At 34.6% G+C, this 18,854-nt stretch overlaps 1 protein-coding gene across 3 annotated transcripts in view; it reads left to right on the top strand.

Annotated features, from left to right (window-relative positions):
• BMT2 (base methyltransferase of 25S rRNA 2 homolog) overlaps nucleotides 1–18,854 on the top strand; it is a 129,603-nt gene that overhangs the window by 75,269 nt on the left and 35,480 nt on the right. Inside the window, exon 5 of one of the 3 annotated variants that reach the window (XM_058528622.1) lies at nucleotides 5,114–8,336. The exons of the other annotated variants lie outside the window; for them this stretch is intronic. Within the exon in view, the coding sequence (XP_058384605.1) occupies nucleotides 5,114–5,743 (630 nt within the window). The 3' untranslated portion in view covers nucleotides 5,744–8,336. Of the gene's footprint in view, nucleotides 1–5,113; nucleotides 8,337–18,854 lie in introns of those variants that run through there. 3 annotated transcript variants of the gene reach the window in all.

The raw sequence follows: 18,854 nt of genomic DNA, 5'->3' as shown, positions 1-18,854 counted from the left end.
GCTATAGTAATCAAAACAGCATGGTTCTGGCACAAAAACAGACACACAGATCAATGGAACAGAAATCAAATCCCAGAAATAAAACCACACATCTACAGAGTTAATCTTTGACAAAGGAGCCAAGAACATACAATGGAGAAAGGAAAGTCTTTTCATTAAATGGTGTTAGGGAAACTGGACAGCCACGTGCAAAAGAATGAAAGTAGATTATCTTTCACCATACACAAAAATTAACTCAAAATGGATTAAAGACTTGAATGTAGGATCTGAAACCATAAAAGTCCCAGAAGAAAATATAGGCAGTACACTCTTTGACATGGGTCTTAGCAGCATCTTTTTGAATACCATGTCTATTCAGGCAAGAGAAACAAAAGAAAAAATTAACAAATGGGACTACGTGAGACTAAAAAGCTTCTGCAAGGCAAAGGAAACCATGAACAAAATGAAAAGACAACCCACTGACTGGGAGAAAATATTTGCCAATCATATCCAACGGGGTTAATTTCCAAAATATATAAAGAAGTCATACAACTCAACAACAAAAAACAAACCACGTGATCAAAAAATGGGCAGAGGATATGAACAGACATTTTTCCAAAGAAGATATACAGACGGCCAACAGACACATGAAAAGATGTTCAACATCACTAATTATTCTGCAAATGCAAATCAAAAGTACAATGAGATATCACCTTACACCTGTTGGAATGGCTATAGTTACCGAGACCAAAAATAACAAACATTGGAGAGGATTTGTGGAGACACAAATGTGGAGAAAAGGAAACCCTCATACACTGGTTCTCCTGGTGAGAATGCAAACTGGTGCAGCCACTATGGAAAACCGTGTGGCGATTTCTCAAAAAATTAAAATTAGAAATACCATATGATCCAGCTATTCCACTACTGGGTATTTATCCAAAGAACTTGAAATCAACAATCCAAAGAGATTTATGCACCCCTATGTTCATTGCAGCATTGTTCACAATAGTCAAGACGTGGAAGCAACCCAAGTGCCCTACAAATGATGAAAGGATAAAGAGGATATATATACACACACACACACACACACACACACAATGGAATACTACTTAGCCATAAAAAAAGACAAAATCATCCCCTTTGCAACAACATGGATGGACCTTGAAGGGATGATGTTAAGCGAAGTAAGCCAGACAGAGAAAAGACAAATAGTGCGTAATTTCACTCCTATATAGAAGATAAACAAACACATGGATAAAGAGAATAGATTAGTGGCTACCAGAGGGGAAGGGAGTTGGGGGGTGGGCGAAAGGGGTAAAGGGGGACATAATGTATGGTGATGGATAAAAATTAGACTACTGGTGGTGAGCATGATGCAGTCTATACAGAAACTGATAAATAATAATGTACACCTGAAATTATACAATATTATAAACCATTATGATCTCAATAAAATAATTAAATAAAAAATAAAATTGATAACCCACTAGGCATACTGATTAGGAAATAAAGAGAAGGTAGTGATATCATTATAGATTATTAAGAGGATAATAAGGAAATATTACGAACAACTTTATGCCAATAAATGCTACAACTTAAATGAAATGGACAAATTCCTTGTATGACACATACTCCCAAAGCTCACTCATGAAGAAATAGATAACCTGAGTGGCCCATATGTATTAAAGATATTTGGATTGGCAATTAAAAACTTTCCCACAAAGAAAATTCCAGGCCCCAGTGGCTTCACTGGTAAAAGCTACCAAACAGTTAAAGAAGAAATAATAGCAGTTATACACAAACTTCCGTAAAATTGAAATGGATGGAATACTTTCCAACTCAAATGAGGCTGTTACTCTGATACCAAAACCAGACAGACATTACAGAACAAGAAAAAACTATATACTTCATCCCTCACGAACATAGATGCAAATGTTTATTATAAAACTTTAGCATGTTGAATCCAACAATATTTCAAAAAGGATAATACATCATGGCTCAGTTTGGTTTATTCTAGGAGTGCAAGATTGGTTTAATGTTCAAAAAATACTCAATCTTTTCATCACAGTAATACACTAAAAAAGATCATCTCAAGAGGCACAGAAAAAGCATTTGACAAAAATCGAAATGTTCTTTCCTGATTAAAACTCTCAGAAGGAATTGAAGGGAATTTCCTCAACTTGATAAAGGGTATCTGAAAAACCTGCAGCTAACATCATACTTAATAGTGAAAGAAAAATGCTTTTCCCACACGAACTAGAACAACAAGATAAGGATATTTACTCTCACCAGTTCTATTCAGCATTCTCTAGAGGTTCTAGCCAGTGCAATAAAGCAAGAAAAAGCAATAATAGGCATCCAGATTGGAAAGAAAGAAGTAACTGTCTTTATTCACAGGTAACGTTGATCATTTATTAGATTATTCTTTGTAATCTACAGAGAAGCTACTAGAACTAATAAGTGAGTTTAGCAAGGTTGGAAGATAAAAGATCAATATACAAAAGTCACTTAATTTATATATCTAGCCACAATCAATTAGAAATTAAAAACATTTACAGTAGCCTCGAAAGTATGAAATATTTAATATATGGAAATATATTTAAATGAAATATAAATCTGACGAAAAATGTGGAAAAACTTGTGTATTGAAAACTATAAATTATTGAGAGAAATTAAAGGAGACCTAAATAAGTGGAGAGATATACCATGTTTATTGGCAGAAGAACTCAATATTGTTAACATGTCAGTTTTCCCCAAATTGATCTGTAGCTTCAATACAATCCTGATAAAAATCCTAGCAGGTTTTTTAATAGAAATTGAAAAACTTCTTATAAAATTTGTAGGGAAATTCAGAGGACCTAAAACAACTAAGATAAAAAAAACGAAATGACTAAATAACTAAAACAACTTTTTAAAAGGACAGTGTTGGAAAGTAACATTACCTGATTTCAAAATTTATTTTAAAGCTACAGTATTCAAGACAGTGTAGTATTGGTGTCAAGATTATCAATGAAATATAATAGAGGGTCCACAAATGGGGCCATACTTAATGGACTACTGATTTTCAACCAAGATGAAAAGGATAGTCTTTTAAACAAATGGTGGTTGGAACAATTGGATATCCATATACAAAAGAGAAAACTTCAGTCCATGCCTCATACCACATACTAAAAATGAACTCAAAATGGATCATAGACCTAAATGAAAAACCTAAAGCTATAAAACTTACAGAAGAAAATCTGGGTGGCGCTGGATTAGGAAAAGATTCCTTAGATATGACACCAAAAGCAGTCCATGAAAGAACAAACTGATAAATCGGCGTTCATCAGAATTAACAACAACTGCTCTTGCAAAGACACTGTTAAGAGAATGAAAAGACAAGCCACAATCTGAGAGAAAATATTTTCAAGTCATATGTCTGATTAAGGACTTGTATCCAGAATAAAGAACTCTTAAAACTCAAAAATAAGAAAAGTTTTTTAAAATTTAAAGCAATCTAGTTATTTTTAAATGGGCAAAATATTTGAACAGACACTTTACCAAAGAAGATATCCAGATGTCAAATAAGTACATGTAAAGAACATCACTACTCATTAGGAAAATGCAAATTAAAACCACAGCATACCACTACACACTTATTACAATGGCTAACATTTTAAAAGCTGGCCATACCAGGTATTGATGAGGATTTGGAGGAACTGGAACTCTCATACACTCCTGGTGGGAATGTAAGATTGTGTAACTGCTTTTGAAAACAGTTTTGGAGTTTCTTTAAAGGTTAAACATGCACCTATTATATGATCCAGCCATCCCTTTCCTGGATATTTACCCAAGACAAATAAATGAAAGCATGTCTGTTCAAAGACAAATGGGAATATTCATAGCAGCTTGAGTTGTAATAGCCAAAAACTAGAAACAACCCAGATATCCGTAAACAGGTGTATTGATAAACAAACTGTGGTATTTCCTCGATACAGTAGGATACCTCAGCAATTAAAAAGGAATAAACTATCCATATATGCAAAAAAATGGATGACTCTTATGTGAAAGAAGCCAGGCAAAAATAAGAGTACATAATTCTGTATTATTCCATTTATATAAAATTCTAGGAAATGCAAACTGATCTTTAGTGATAGAAATCACATCAGTGATTGCCTCGTGGCAGGGGAAGAGCAGCAAGGGTATTACAAAGGTGCATGAGGAAACTTTTGGGGGTGTTGGATCTATTCATTAACTTAATTGTGGCAATGGTTTCACAAGTGTATAAATGTCAAAAGTTATCAAAAGTGTACACTTTAAATATGTTTGTCAGTTATACTTCAGTTTGTATGTCAGTTACACTTCAATAAAGCTATCAAAAAAAAAAAGGCAAAGGGAAGAAAAACAAGAATCTTTTTCTGTGTAATAGAACTTTATGTATCACTTTCCCTAATAGATAGTCCAGATGATTATGTGACCAGCTTGTATACCCACTAACAAGAATGAGGGACTAAGGTATTAGCCCATATCTTTGTTAATTAACTAACTATTGTTATATGATAAAGGTAACTAATTTTTATCTAATTTTAAAACTGCTTTCTTATTTTGGATCATTTCCATAGAGCTTAATATTCAGCAAATTATGTGATGCTGTTTATTCCTTTACTTGTAGTGTTTACCAGGGTCATTTGACTAAATTAAATTTAATGTGTAGTTTGTTTCAAACCAGGGATTAACTTTTTAGTACAATAAATGGAATATTAAAATTGCTTTTTTAAGATAGTTAAAGTTAATGGTTTAAGAGATGTTTTTCATGTCTGAGAAGTTTGGGTATTCTGTTTTTACAAATTTATAATGCCTCTTTCATTAATCCTCTTTGACTGCTTTGATTCATCTTTATTTCATGATTTAAAAATATATGCTTAAAAATTATTTCTAATTTCAAAGTAATTGTTAGGCAGAAATTTTTTTAAGTGATGACTAGAAATTCTCTGGGCTTAATTACTCTTGAGATTTTTGTGAGTAAAAGTTTTAGTTGAATAAGTCTGTGCAAGTGGAATAATTTACAAGCTTGAATTATATAGAAATGCTGTGAAATACTTTGGTGGAAATAATCTTGAAATTCTTAATATTCCTTGTTTTTCCCTTTCTGTAGAGTGTATATAAATGTGACTTCCTGAATTTGCAGCTTCAGCAACCACTCCAACTTGCACAGGATGCTATAGATGCCTTTTTGAAGCAGCTGAAAAACCCTATTGACTCTCTCCCTGGAGAACTTTTCCATGTGGTTGTTTTCTCTCTCCTCCTTTCTTATTTTCCATCACCTTACCAGCGATGGATTTGCTGCAAGAAGGCCCACGAACTGTTAGTGTTAAATGGTTTATTGCTTATCATCACACCTGATTCCTCCCATCAGAACCGTCATGCTATGATGATGAAAAGCTGGAAGATTGCTATAGAGTCCCTGGGCTTTAAACGTTTCAAGTATTCAAAATTTTCACATATGCATCTGATGGCATTTAGAAAAATCTCCCTAAAAACCACAAGTGACTTGGTTAGTAGAAACTACCCAGGGATGTTATATATTCCTCAAGATTTCAACAGTATAGAAGATGAGGAATATTCTAACCCTTCCTGCTACGTTCGATCAGATATAGAAGATGAACAACTAGCATACGGTTTCACAGAGCTCCCTGATGCTCCATACGACTCAGATTCTGGAGAAAGTCAAGCCAGCTCTATTCCTTTCTATGAGCTAGAAGATCCCATATTACTTCTAAGTTAATATAAAAGCAAAAGGCCCTTTCAGTCCAGACTCCTAAACTAATTGCTTACACTAATCAAAATACTAACATGAACTCAGTACTTAAAACCTGGTTTGCATAAAAGAAATGCGAAGGTTTACAGAGTTTGCTATTTTTTACTACTTCTGGATTTTAAAATTTATTCTTATATAGAAAGCTTAGTTTCATGCAGAGTGACTCCTGTCATAGCAGAAACCACTGTTACTTTAGCATTTAGCACTAAGATATCATAGAAAGGTACCTTTTTCTCTTTAGTGCTCTTGTGAAAAAAGAAGCATAATTTGCTATGTACTTTTTTTTCATCTTTTTAATGTTGACTTTAAACCATTGCAGTGAGAAACTTTAAGATTTGTAGGAAGCTGTAGATTGCACTTTGATGACTCACAAGTTAAATGTGACACAGAGATAGATTGGTGTAGTTGTTTTGTGATGCACTTATTCTTTTTTCTAACTAAATCGTTATCTGTTACAGAAAGCCATTTTCTGTTCAGGTTTGTCTGATGATCCAGTATTTCCTGAACTTTTTGGAATTGATGATAATTCTTTTTCCTTCTTTCTTGCTCATTGGCAGCATCAGACATTAGGGGAGAGATTTCCCCCAAAGTATGTATTCTAATTTGATTAGCACAGTACAGTAAACACCATTGCCAAAGTAGAATTTTCATATCTTTCTTGTTAATTTGGGCCTTGGTGTTAAGTATATTTAACTGTGAGAGTTTTACTTTTTTAAATTTAGGTTTCATTTACAAAATTTTGTATTTAAGCAAGGAACAATATAATACTCGATACTGACCTGAAACACCTTTGTGAAAGGGTTTGCACTTGTAAGAGAGCTTATGTTCTATCTAGAGCAACCTTGATAAGGTCTTTACCTTTCCGTTAAGGAGGTGCTGCACTACAAGTCTGGAATTAACAGAAAAATTTAAAATTAACCCTCTGCTGGTAATCTTATAAAATGGCTTTGACCTTTTGGTATTCTAATTTCTATCTAAATCCTAACAGAAAATTTTCTTTGAATATATAAACCATTAGTTGGCTGTGGGAATTTTCCCTTTCCACATTGATAAATGCCTGTCTGTGTTTCTGAATCAGAAGCAAATGATTAAGCAGAAATATATGTCCAAACAAGACAAGATTAGTTTAAATAGCTAAGAACATTTAGTCCACATTGTCTTGTCAGCCAGCAATTGTCATGTAAACTATCATTTTTAAGAGTGCCACTGTGTGGATTTTTTTTCAAGTGGTTATTACATTAAAATTACCTCATACTGAGGTTTTTGCACTGAAATATCACAGTTTCAGATTTCATGGTTTAATGTTATGTATGTGTGTGTTTTTAAAGGAAACTTGCATTTTCAGTAGTTGATCCTAAATTTCATAAACTGCACTTCTTTACTCTGGTAAAACTGATGTTTTTGTGCTTATTGTGAATTGCTGTAGTTAACTTTGAATGTTAAACTTTATTTAGAAATACAGAATTTACCCTTTAAGATATAAATGGCTGTGTGTACCTGATATTTCAAATTAAATTTCACATTCTAAATGAAAGTAAGAAGATTATAATTAACCTAAAAAAGTCAGTTGACTAAATGCAATAAATATTGGTTGCTCAAATATGCCAGAAGTAACTTGAAATTTTTCATTTACTTTCAATAGCATAATATTCCTTAATAATTAGGATTGACTTTTCTTTCCAATTAAGCACTACAGGTCAAGTCTTGTAGCTCCCCCAAAAGAAGAAGAAAAAAACACTGTGTTCAGGATAACACAGAACTGTGTTTTGGTAGTACCTCTTTTACCATACTGTCCATTTCTTTGATTTGGCTAAATACTATCTAAAGGGCAAAGAAAACAATATACCAAATGAAAGTGCTTTGAAAGTAAATGAAAACAGTGCTTTTGAGAAGCTGGTGTAAGTGTGACCTGGGAGTCAGCCTTTGTGTTACAGCTAAAATGTTGGTGCTATAAATTCTTCTGATTGTTTACAGATGTTGATTCTGCTTATGCTCCAAAGTGTGCATGATATATTTTAAGTAGTACTTTAAAGAAAAATCTCTTTATAAAACCTATACTCCCACTTAGTATAAATTTGTTTGGATTTATAAATATCATTTGTTACTGTAAATTCAGCTTATTCAAATTAGTTGGCACAGGATTTAAACTAATACATATTCCACCAAAGCCAATTCAATGTATAAGTGTTAAAATATAAGCAGTCATGTGGCTTGGTGCCAGATTATATATGTAATGACAAGAGAAGTTAATAGAGCCTTCTAATACTGTATAGGTACTCTTGAGAATGATTTTATTTGGATATATAGAAGTTAAGGGGCCTCCTGTCACATTCACAAGAGGATTCTCCAAAATAATTTGACGTTTCAAAAACAAATGATCATTTGTTTGGATTCTTTAGGATCATGACTAGATCAAGTGATTTATATCATAGTTGCCAAGTGGTGGAAGATGGCATACCTGAAAATGTATGTTTGTGTTTGTTGTATTTTTTCACATTTTGTGAACAAAGCCCATTTATTAAAAATTTTAAATTTTCTAATATTCATTGTCTATTACTTATAAACTAAAAGTTTTATGGTCTTTGACCTATTTCACTAAGTGATTTCAGAACTGGGAAGCAATTTAGAACTTGAATAACTTTTAGAATTTTCTAGCTGGGTTCATCTAGTCAAATCCCTTAATTTCATAAATTTGTTCACTGAGATCCAGAGAGCACAAGTGACTTCTCCACTGTCATGCTGTTTATTGAAGAACCAGGACAACAGCCAGCATAAATTCTAGTTTGTTGTATGTCAACCACATCATACTCTACTTTCCTTGAAAGTTAATTACATCAAAGATAATTTAGTTATCAATTATTTTAGGGCAGCAGATGGCATTCTCATGATGTGAAAGAGTTCTTTATTCATTGAACAAATGCTTGAATTCTATCACATACAATATGCTGGGGAACAGCAGGGATTGTGGTGGTCACAGTGCCCTGCTTTCACGGAGCTTCTGATCTAATGAAGACAACAAGCTTTCTACATCGAGTTAATGTCTGTATCTAGGAATGATTGCCTACTCATCCTACACCTTTGCCCCTGCATAAATCCCTTAATTTGTTTCCCAAAAATGGAACAGGAGGCAAAAAAAAGTTTTACACAAAAAACTATTCACCAAATTACAGACACATTGTAGATAAGAGGGATGTATTGTTTATCCTCTAGAAAAGTGCAAGCTCAAAATAAATTCTTTGATTGTAAAAGGCAGAAAAACAAATGGAATCGAGCTTTTGCTCCATTTCCCCACACTTCTGAGCACAGTACTGCAATGGTATTCCCCTTCAAGAATCCATACACTGGATAAGCAGAAGACAGATTTAAGATCTGGTTCCTTCTTGGTGCTGCCAGTTGATAATAAAGGTGGAAAACAAATTCTTCTCAATTACTAGTCCAAAAAACATAATACAAATGTTTACTACAAAGAATGTTTGTGTTATGATAATTTGATTCTTCCCAAAAAAACTGAATTGTAGTAACCTCCATGATAGCTCATAATAAAAAGTTCATGTCCATGATCCACTGAACACAAAGCTCTCCAAGATTATTAATGGTGGCCTGTGTTACACAATACCTAATAAACAAGCATGCTACAATAACTAACAATTTCATTAAGAACCTCTAAATGTTATAAAGAGGAAAGTATTGGATTTTCTAAACCCTATTTTGTCTTCTTAGAGAAATTCAAACCTCAACAGTTGGAAAGTTTTTTTTTTAATTTATCTTAAACTCAGGTTTGAATGTATATTTTATCCTAAATTTGTTTCAGAATGAGCTCAGTAGTTTAGTATGTATTTTTCAAATAAGAATCTTATTACATATGGTACTACTGAGTTGTAACTTTTAGTCGACATAAGCAGTGTTGAACTTGTGAATTTTATTTTTAACCATAACGCCTTTTCTCAATTAATAGAAAGCTATTCCACTTTTTGCAATAATATAAAACACTTATTAATGTTACTGCTTTTTTTTAGTAATCAAAAATACTGATAACTATTTTGCATCATGGATTTTTAACAATTTCTAAGATTGAGTCCATCAGCAGTACCAAAGATGGTACCTATGTTTTTCAAGTTAAAAGAAAATACAAAGAATTAGGTCATAAGCATTAACTGCAGAAGTATTTCTTGAATTTGTCCTTAATAATTAGAAGGCTGTAAAACATAAATTTGTTAATATTGTTGGATTGGAATGCCCATGTAAACCATAAAAATAGTAGGGAGCACAGCACAAAAGACAAAGCAGTGCCCAACAGTGCTTCCTAGATCCAGGTCTATTTGCAACACTTTACAGAGAAAAGTGTGAATATACTTGCATCCTTTTATCCCATGTATGTCGTACTACTGAAGGCAGTCACAAGTAAATCATTCATAGTCTCCTGATGACAACATTCTTTCTTTCTATAGACCTTTGAGCTGCCGTGAGGAATTAGATACCTAAAAGAATATGATTTGTGGTCACAGAGATATTCTATATGAGGCTATTATAGAATCCACATTGAAGTTATTTACATTTATTCCCTAGATCTACAAATGTTTTTTACAGTTAACCTAATGCCACTCTTTAGCTATGCCCAGTGCCTGCTACCAAGGAAAAAGAATACAAACATGGCCATGGCCAGTATTAATTTAGTTCTCTCTCAAACTCCTATAATACATCTCTGTTTGGATACGAGTTAGCAGAGAGAGGCTAAAATATGTAGGATAAAGTCAGCAAGAAGCAATGATAGTTGCCAAATTGCCATGGGCCTTTTCACTAGGAATCCAAGACATAACATATTTCCCAAAGCCAGGCATGGATGAAACATTCTCTGGAAATAAGGTAGATGAGTGATTGCTGGAAAGAAGAGAGGTAAGCAGTCCAAATCCCTGGACGCCTGCCAGAAGAAAGATACTTAGGAAACAGACCTGAGACAGAAAGAGGGTCTAATGGCTTGGCTGTAAAAGGAGCTTTATGTTTTCCAGCCCCACTGAAGCATTAGCACAGATTAAAGTACCAGAGTGCAAGTTGCTGTGGAAAACTGAGAATTTGAAAGTAAGAAGATAACATTTGATAGAGAGGAAAGGTGATGGTCTAGAGCTTGTGTAACCAGAAGTATTATCAAGGTAGGTGGGACCCTGGTGGCCTGGAGAATGGTGCCAGTTGGAATGAAGAGCTACAGAACATGAGTTAGGATATCACAAACCACCTCTTTAGTTTTGCTTGATTCACGAATTAAGGCTTAATTACTACACTGTTACATTACACTAGGTACTATAAGGAATAGATGTCTGCTGTGCTCTTCAGGGCTGACAAGTAACAAGAAAAAAAAAGATGAATACATTAGCATTGATACGAGGCAACAAAAACTATAAAACTGCAGAATAGCATATTGCCCTGCAGCATCTGGTGGTACATGTCAATGAAATCTGTTCACGTGACCTTTTGACAACACTGTTTATAACTAAGCTAGATGCAATTTATTTAAATATGGGTATTCTTCATCATGGAAGTGCCAAATGTAAATGATGTTGCCCGGAGCTCCCTGCCTCTCCCAGTTCAACCTCCTACACTCTCTCCTTCTGCATCTGTGCTCAAGTCCTAGGAGGAGAAGAACACAAGCCTGTGCTCACCTTTGCACTAGCTAGTTCCTATGCCTAGAATTTCTTCCTCTCATATTGGATTTGCATGGCTGGTGCGTTTTTGTTATTCACATCTTAGCTTACATGTCACCGCCTCGGGAGGATCTTCCCAGTCCACATAATCTAAAGTAGTCTCTTCACATCACTGTAAAGTCTCTGCATAATTCTAATTATCTGAAGTTTATCTTTTTCCTTGTTTGTCTATATATACAGGCAAGGCCCTCATCTATCCCACTCTGCATCTTCAGCCTAGAAAAGTGCCTTGCACAAACAGGTGATCAATAAATATTTGCAAGTGAATTCATTTTACCTTATAAAATACAAGTGACATAACACAGGACCACTGCTGATACTTAGTTATGAATCGTTTGGGGTGGTCTGGTTCTGTTTTCTGTTAATTAGTTTGTTACTTAGTGCATTCTCAGAAAGGATATAACTCAATTTATACTTCAGAAAAGTCTGAGTTGGTTTATATAAAACGCAGCTGAGATCAATACTAAGTGACTTGGAGCCATATAATTTCTTTTTCTCTCCTCTGCTTATCCCTACTCATTTAAATTTCTTGTATCTTAATCTCAGATCCTACTTTCTCATCATGTCTCTATCAATACTATCCAATCCCCACCTCCCTCTCATTGTCAATAAAAGAATTTAAGTTTATAAACCATCATTAGCTTTACTACATATTTAAAAGGAAGATTTAGCTAATTGATCTTTTCAACCCCACAAGAAAAGTGGTGCTCCAACAGTTTCTTAATTCGTGTAAGGGATACATACTATGAGATCTTGTGCAAATTTCTTCTCAGGACCATTTTCTTTTTTTTTTTTTTTTTTTTAGATTTTATTTATTCATTTTTTCCCCCCAAAGCCCCAGTAGATAGCTGCATGTCATAGGTTCACATCCTTCTAGTTGCTGTATGTGGGACTCGGCCTCGGGTTGGACGGAGAAGTGGTGCCTTGGGGCGTGCCCGGGATCCGAACCCGGGCCGCCAGCATCAGAGCGCACGCACTTAACCGCTAAGCCACGGAGCCGGCCCCTGGACCATTTTCTTAATCCACAAAATTCACTTCTCAGGGTTAATGATAGATTTAAAAACAATTTCTATAAAGCAAATAACACAATCTTGTCACCTAGTTGGGATACACACAATGACTATTATTTATTTTAGCAAATAGCATTTAATAGCCCTGTTCCTTTTTTCTCCCAATCTTGCCTGTTCTGTGTTCATGTACATGACCATTTCACCTCCACCATCACCACCCAATTCAAAAATCGCTGATATCTACTCCTTAAAATCATAGTGAGCAAGTTAAATAGTCAGTGTTATATTTTCTTATCTTCAATTTTCTCTCCTATGAATTCCCAGAAAATGACATAAGAGATACCCAGGTCACTACAACCTACCCTGCAATGTTTTAATGGAAACTACAAATCACAACACAAGGTGGTCTTGTTGCTTTAAAATAAGAATTAATAAAGAGGAGTAACCACTTCTTCAGTACGTTTGATTCAACTGTCTAATTATTAACCATGAGGGAGTTTCCATAAATATAAAGGATGGCAGTTAATAATGAACTAGGAGAATCACCAATTTCATTTAAGAGTAGGAAGAGATTAGGGATATTACAGCATTAAAAGGGAAGAAAACCCTTGAAACACAGTTCAGTTTCTAAAGTACTGACTTCTCTCGCTCTACAAAAGCCCACCTGCTATTGTTCTATCACATTCCAAGTTACGAGTGTAACCTCATCCATGACGAGTACTTGTCTGAATCCACTAACTAGTTATGGTACTACAAAGGCCTATACACAAGAACAAATTGAAGACTTAGTACCCCTAGTGACATGACAACAGCCTCGAAAATTACAACAGGAGCAACAGAAAAGACACATTTTTGAAAAATAGCATTCAGTTCTAAATAAAGTCCTTTCAATAGTCATGATAATAATACCAAGTATCATTTACTAAGCAACAATTATGTGTCAAGTATTATGCTAAGTACTCTACAAACATTGCCTCACTTTCATCCTCTCAACAAGCCTACAAAGTAAGTACTAGTATCACTATTGTATTAATGAGGAAACTGAATCTTTGAAATGTTAAGGAATTGTCTAAAGTTATAGAGGTAGAAAAGTGGCTCAGCCAGACTGTAACTTGGGTCTGACTTCAAAGTTTATGTTGGTTCACCACATTACCTAAGTTGCCTGATCAATGTGGCTGTCTGAATGACTATATATTTTTGAAACTAGTTTCATAAACACTGGGTACTGTCTACAGTGCTGTGAGGGTGCAAAGTTGAATAAGATATGCATATGATGAGTGTTTGCGTTACACTGTGCAAGGCATTCTTTCATGTACTGAGTTCTGATACCGAGATAAATCAGATTGTGCCTTCAAGAAGCTTCCAGTCTAGTAGGAAAGACAAAATGTGTACATAAAAATTATAATGCAAGGAGAAAAAGGGATGTCATAGAAGTTGAAAAGGGAGTCAAATACTCTCTCCTTTAAAAAGGCACGAGAACTTAGCTTCACAGGTGAGTTTTATCAAACTTCTGTGAATGATTTTTTTCTAAAATCTGCTCCAAAGCTTCAAAAAGAACTTGAAAGTTCAAAAAGAAAAAGGGAATGTTCAGCTATAGTTGATTCAAACTTGGAGAGCGCACAGATAAAATTACAAGCTGTATTAACTTTCTACTGCTGCTGTAACAAATTGCCTCAAACTTAGTGGCCTAAAAAAATACAAATTTATCTTACATTTCTGTAGGTCAGAAGCCCAACATAGGTCTCACTGGGCTAAAATCAAGGTGTTGACAAAGTTGTGTTCTTTTCGGGAGGCTCTAGAGAAGAATCCATTTCCTTGCCTTCTCCAGCAAGAGACTACCTGCGTTCCTTGGCACATAGCTCTCCTTCCATCTTTAGAACCAGCAGTGTCAGTCAAGTCCTTCTCACATCACAGCTCTGAACCTTCTTCTATCTTTGCATCTCTCTGTCTCTAACTGCAGCTGGAAAAGGTTTTCCCCTTTTAAGGACTTGTGATTAGATTGGAACAATGAGAATAATCCAGGATAATCACGTCAGCAAAAGGGTCTTTAACCTAAATCACATGGGCAAAGTCCCTTTTACCAAGTAAGGTATTCTATTTACAGTTTCCATGAATTAGGACACCTTTGGACAGCCAATATTCTGCCTACCTCAAAGGCTATTTCACTTATAACTATTAATGCAAAACTAATAAAATACTAGAAAATATCAAGTAAAAGTAATATATTGACACATTTCTTTATTACCAAAGAGGGTTTTTTCCTTTCCAAAGATGAGTTCAGGTAAGTCATAACATAAGTCACTATATCTACCAATTAAAAAGAAAAACCATATGATCATCTGGATGCTTAGAAAAGCATTTATTAAATCCAACACCCTTTCATAAACAAGCTCTTAGTCAGATTAATAGAAGAAAGCCACCTTAACATGACAAAAAGAATTTACCAAAAACCTCCAGAAAACTTCATTATTAATGAACAAATACCAGAAGCCTTTCATTAAGGGCAGAAAGAAGAAGAATAGTGCCCAGTTGCACCATGACTATTCAATGTACAGACTTAATTTAGTAAAATCAGATAAATAAATGAGGTATAATACTGGAAAGGAAGAGATAAAGCTCATTATCTATAGATTATATCATTGACTAAAAACTATAAGAGAAATGACCAAAAAACTATTAGAAAGTTTAGTAGGTTAGATTTTCCCATAAAGCATCAAAAATTAGCAAATATAATGGAAAAAATATTCCATTCATGGTGGCAAAAGTAAACAACAAAAAAAACTATTAAAAATACTTAGCAATAAACTAAATATAAAAAAGTATGGAAACCTATATAAAGAAAATACTAAAACTTTACCAAAGAGCATAAGACTAAATAGCTGCAGACACTGCCAGGTTTCTGATGGGAAGATCAAATATCAGAGATAAATCTGTGATTTGGGGAGATATCAAGATTTGGAAAAAGTCAAATCTCCCCCAAATTAATCAATAATCCATTGCAATCTCAATCAAAATCCAAATAAGGTTTTTGTATCCATTTTATAAGCTGATTAAAATTTCACATGAAAGAGAAAATGGGCAAGAAAAAACAAGAAATTTTTTGAAAAAGAAGAAAGAAGTTATTGATATGAAAACATACAAGCTATAATAATATAAATGGTAAGGCATAGGTGCAAGAAAGTTAATAAAACAGAGTAAAAAGTCCAGAAACTCTCCAATGTACATATAGAAAGAAATTTAGTATAGGACAAATGTGACGTTTCAAATCAGTAGAGAAACAACGGAAAATTCAATAGTGTTGGTGGTAGACAATTCAATAAGTGATAATAAATATGAACAAAAAATAGGAACTGACAGTTCACGTGAGAAAAAATACAAATGGAAAAAAATAAAATGACAAGGGGCTCAACTCACTAGTAATGAGAAAAAGAGCAAATTAAAACAACAAGTAGATACTGTTTTTCACCCATCAGCCCAACAAAATGAAAAATAATAATATGCACTAATGATATAGGTATGGGGATAAGAATATTCTCTTTCACAATTAGTAGAAATTTGGTATAAATTCAAAAAGCCTTTTTGGTGAACAATTTAGCAGTATCAACATTTTGAATATGCACTTAATGCAGCCATTTCTAATCCATAAACATATCACCATGTCTGCAAATTTTACATATTCACTGAGGCACAGTTCTTAATAACAAAAATCTTGGAAGTCTAAATGCCCATCAATAGAAAAATAGTTACATGAATCATAGTACAGTCATTCTATACAGTTGTTTAAATTTTTTTTAAAAAACCAAAACCACACAGGGATCTCTATGTCCTACCTTGAGAACATCTCCAAGATAAAACGCTAAAAATAAAAAAGTGCAACAACAGTAGAAAGAATATAACAATCAAACAAAAAACAAAATTATACATTTGTATAAGAACTCCTATTAACATATGGAAAGAGGATAAGATCAATGACAAAACTTACCATGATTAAGAATGACCAAAGTGCAGCTTCCTAGGTCCCACTTCCATGAGATTCTGATTTATTGGGTCTGGGTTGATACACAGGTGCCTCCATTTTAACAAGCTCCAATGTGATTTGAGGTAGGGAGGCTATGGCCAACATTTTGAGAAACAGTGACTTAGAAGGATATAATGTATCAAAGAGGAATACTGTTTTCCTGAAGGTATGGGAGTGGCTTTGGCAAAGTGCTGAAGAGGAACTTTTTACTCTGTATAGTATAAGCTGTTACTTGAATTGTGTGAATTAGTTAGGTTCTACATTTTAAAAGCAATTAAAACAATGAAAAAGGAAAATACTAAAAAGAAGTTGAAGTGTCTTCAGTCACCTAACAGATAAAATCTACAAGAAATCAAAGAAAGAAAATATTTTAACCTGGGGCAATCAGGGAAAACTTCCTAGAGGAAGTGGCATTTAAAACAAGCTTTGTGGGCTGGCTCAGTGGCATACTGATTAAGGTCAGCATGCTCTGCTTCAGCGACCAGGGGTTGCGGGTTTGGATCCCAAGCGTGGACAGACACCACTTGTCAGCCATGCTGTGGTGGTGACCCACATACAAAATAGAGGAAGACTGGCACAGATGTTAGCTCAGGGCTAATCTTCCTCAACAACAACAAAAGAGCTTTGAAGGAAATGCTAAGGTTAGGACAACTAAAACTGAGAAATTAATAACAAAGAAAAAAAGAAGTAAAAATGTAGTTCATTGACAGTGGGATCCAAAATGGTTCCTTTCCAGCAAGAAAATCAGCAGTATGCATTAAGAGCCTCAAAAATGTTCATATTCTTTAACCAACCTAGGACTCTATTCCAAAATGATAATCAGAAATGTAATATATCACAAGTGCAATGAGCCAAAGTGCTCATCATTGTAGTATTTTTGATAGCAAAAATCAAAAACATCTTAAATTTTCAAAATTAAGGAAAAGGTTAACTAAATAATGGTTCAGCCATATGATGAAATATTTGCCATCATTAATACAGTGGAAAGGCTAATGAAATAAGGTGCATCAGTTAAAATGGCAAACCAAAAATGGTTCAAACAATAATGACATTTACTATCTCACTTAAAAAGAATTTGGGAGGTAAGGAAAAAAGCAGAGTTAGTTAAGCTTTAGCAAAGACTACTTGTTGTCATGTATTATCTATTCTCCCTTCTTTCTCAGAAAGAGAACTCTGATTTTTAGATATGCATACGGCCACTCAAAAACTGACCACTTTTCCCAGACTCTATAAATACTAAATACTGGTCAGTGTGATAAAAGCTGAATTGTCTTATACAGCTTCCAAGAAGTGTCATTAAAGTAGGGGTGAGGGGAGTACATTCACTTCTTGTACTTCCTCCTTTCTGTTGATTGGAATTCAGAAGTGATAGCTGGAAATTAAGCAGCCATCTTGGACTATGAGTAGGAAGCCATGTCTTGAGTGGAAGGGTAACAAGAGAGATGGAATCAGGATCTTTAACAACAAGGAGCACCACATCTGCTCTGGAACACCTACGTCTAGACTACTTTTATGTGAGAGAGAAATAAACTGCTATTAAGCCACAGTTATTGAGTTTTCTGACACAACCATCTGAACTTAATCCTAAAATCTGGGCTCTACCCTTAGAGTTTCTGATTCAGTAGACCTGGGCTTAGGGCCTAATAATTTGCATTTCTAACTAGTTCCCAGGTGATGCTGATGCACCTGGTCCAGGGACCACACTTGGAGAACCACTGCACTAACGGAAGTAATGACTCAGTGGTTCTCAACCATTGCTTTACATTAGAATCACTGGGGAGGGGAGTAGGAGGGTCTCTAAAAAAACCCACAGTCTATCTGGGACTCACTTCCAAAGGAGACTCTAATTTAATTGACCTGGGCTGGGCCTGGGTATGGGTGTAGGTTAAAAATCTTCCAGATGATTCTAAGAAGTATAACAGGACTGAACACTGTAACTCTTTCCCTACATACTGTGAACAGCTGTAATGAGACTGAAATTGAGTAGTGAGGGGAATGATATTTAGAAAGCTGCACTTGATGGCCCAGGACTTGAAGCCAGAAGACTGTGATTTAAGTGCCTTCTCTGGGACAGTTATGAGGACAAGGAACACTGGAGTTTCTCTGGACCTTAGTTACTTTACTTGTAAAATGGTGATGAAAATATATACATCATCAGGTTTTTGTAAAGACTGGATTATATTATATAATTGAAAACACTTTGAATCTCAAAGTGTTACCTAGAAATAATAAGGGAGTGGGGCCAGCAGATCATCTATGGAGAACCTGAGTTGGTTTAGCTCCAGAACAGGATTGGAGAATTGAAAGAAGTAGAAGGAAAACAAGAGAGAACGTAGGAAGAAATAACGTAGGAC

Source organism: Diceros bicornis, chromosome 3, assembly GCF_020826845.1.
Source record: "Diceros bicornis minor isolate mBicDic1 chromosome 3, mDicBic1.mat.cur, whole genome shotgun sequence".
NCBI classification, from domain to species: Eukaryota; Metazoa; Chordata; class Mammalia; order Perissodactyla; family Rhinocerotidae; genus Diceros; species Diceros bicornis.
This window is presented reverse-complemented; position numbering and strand designations above follow the sequence as displayed.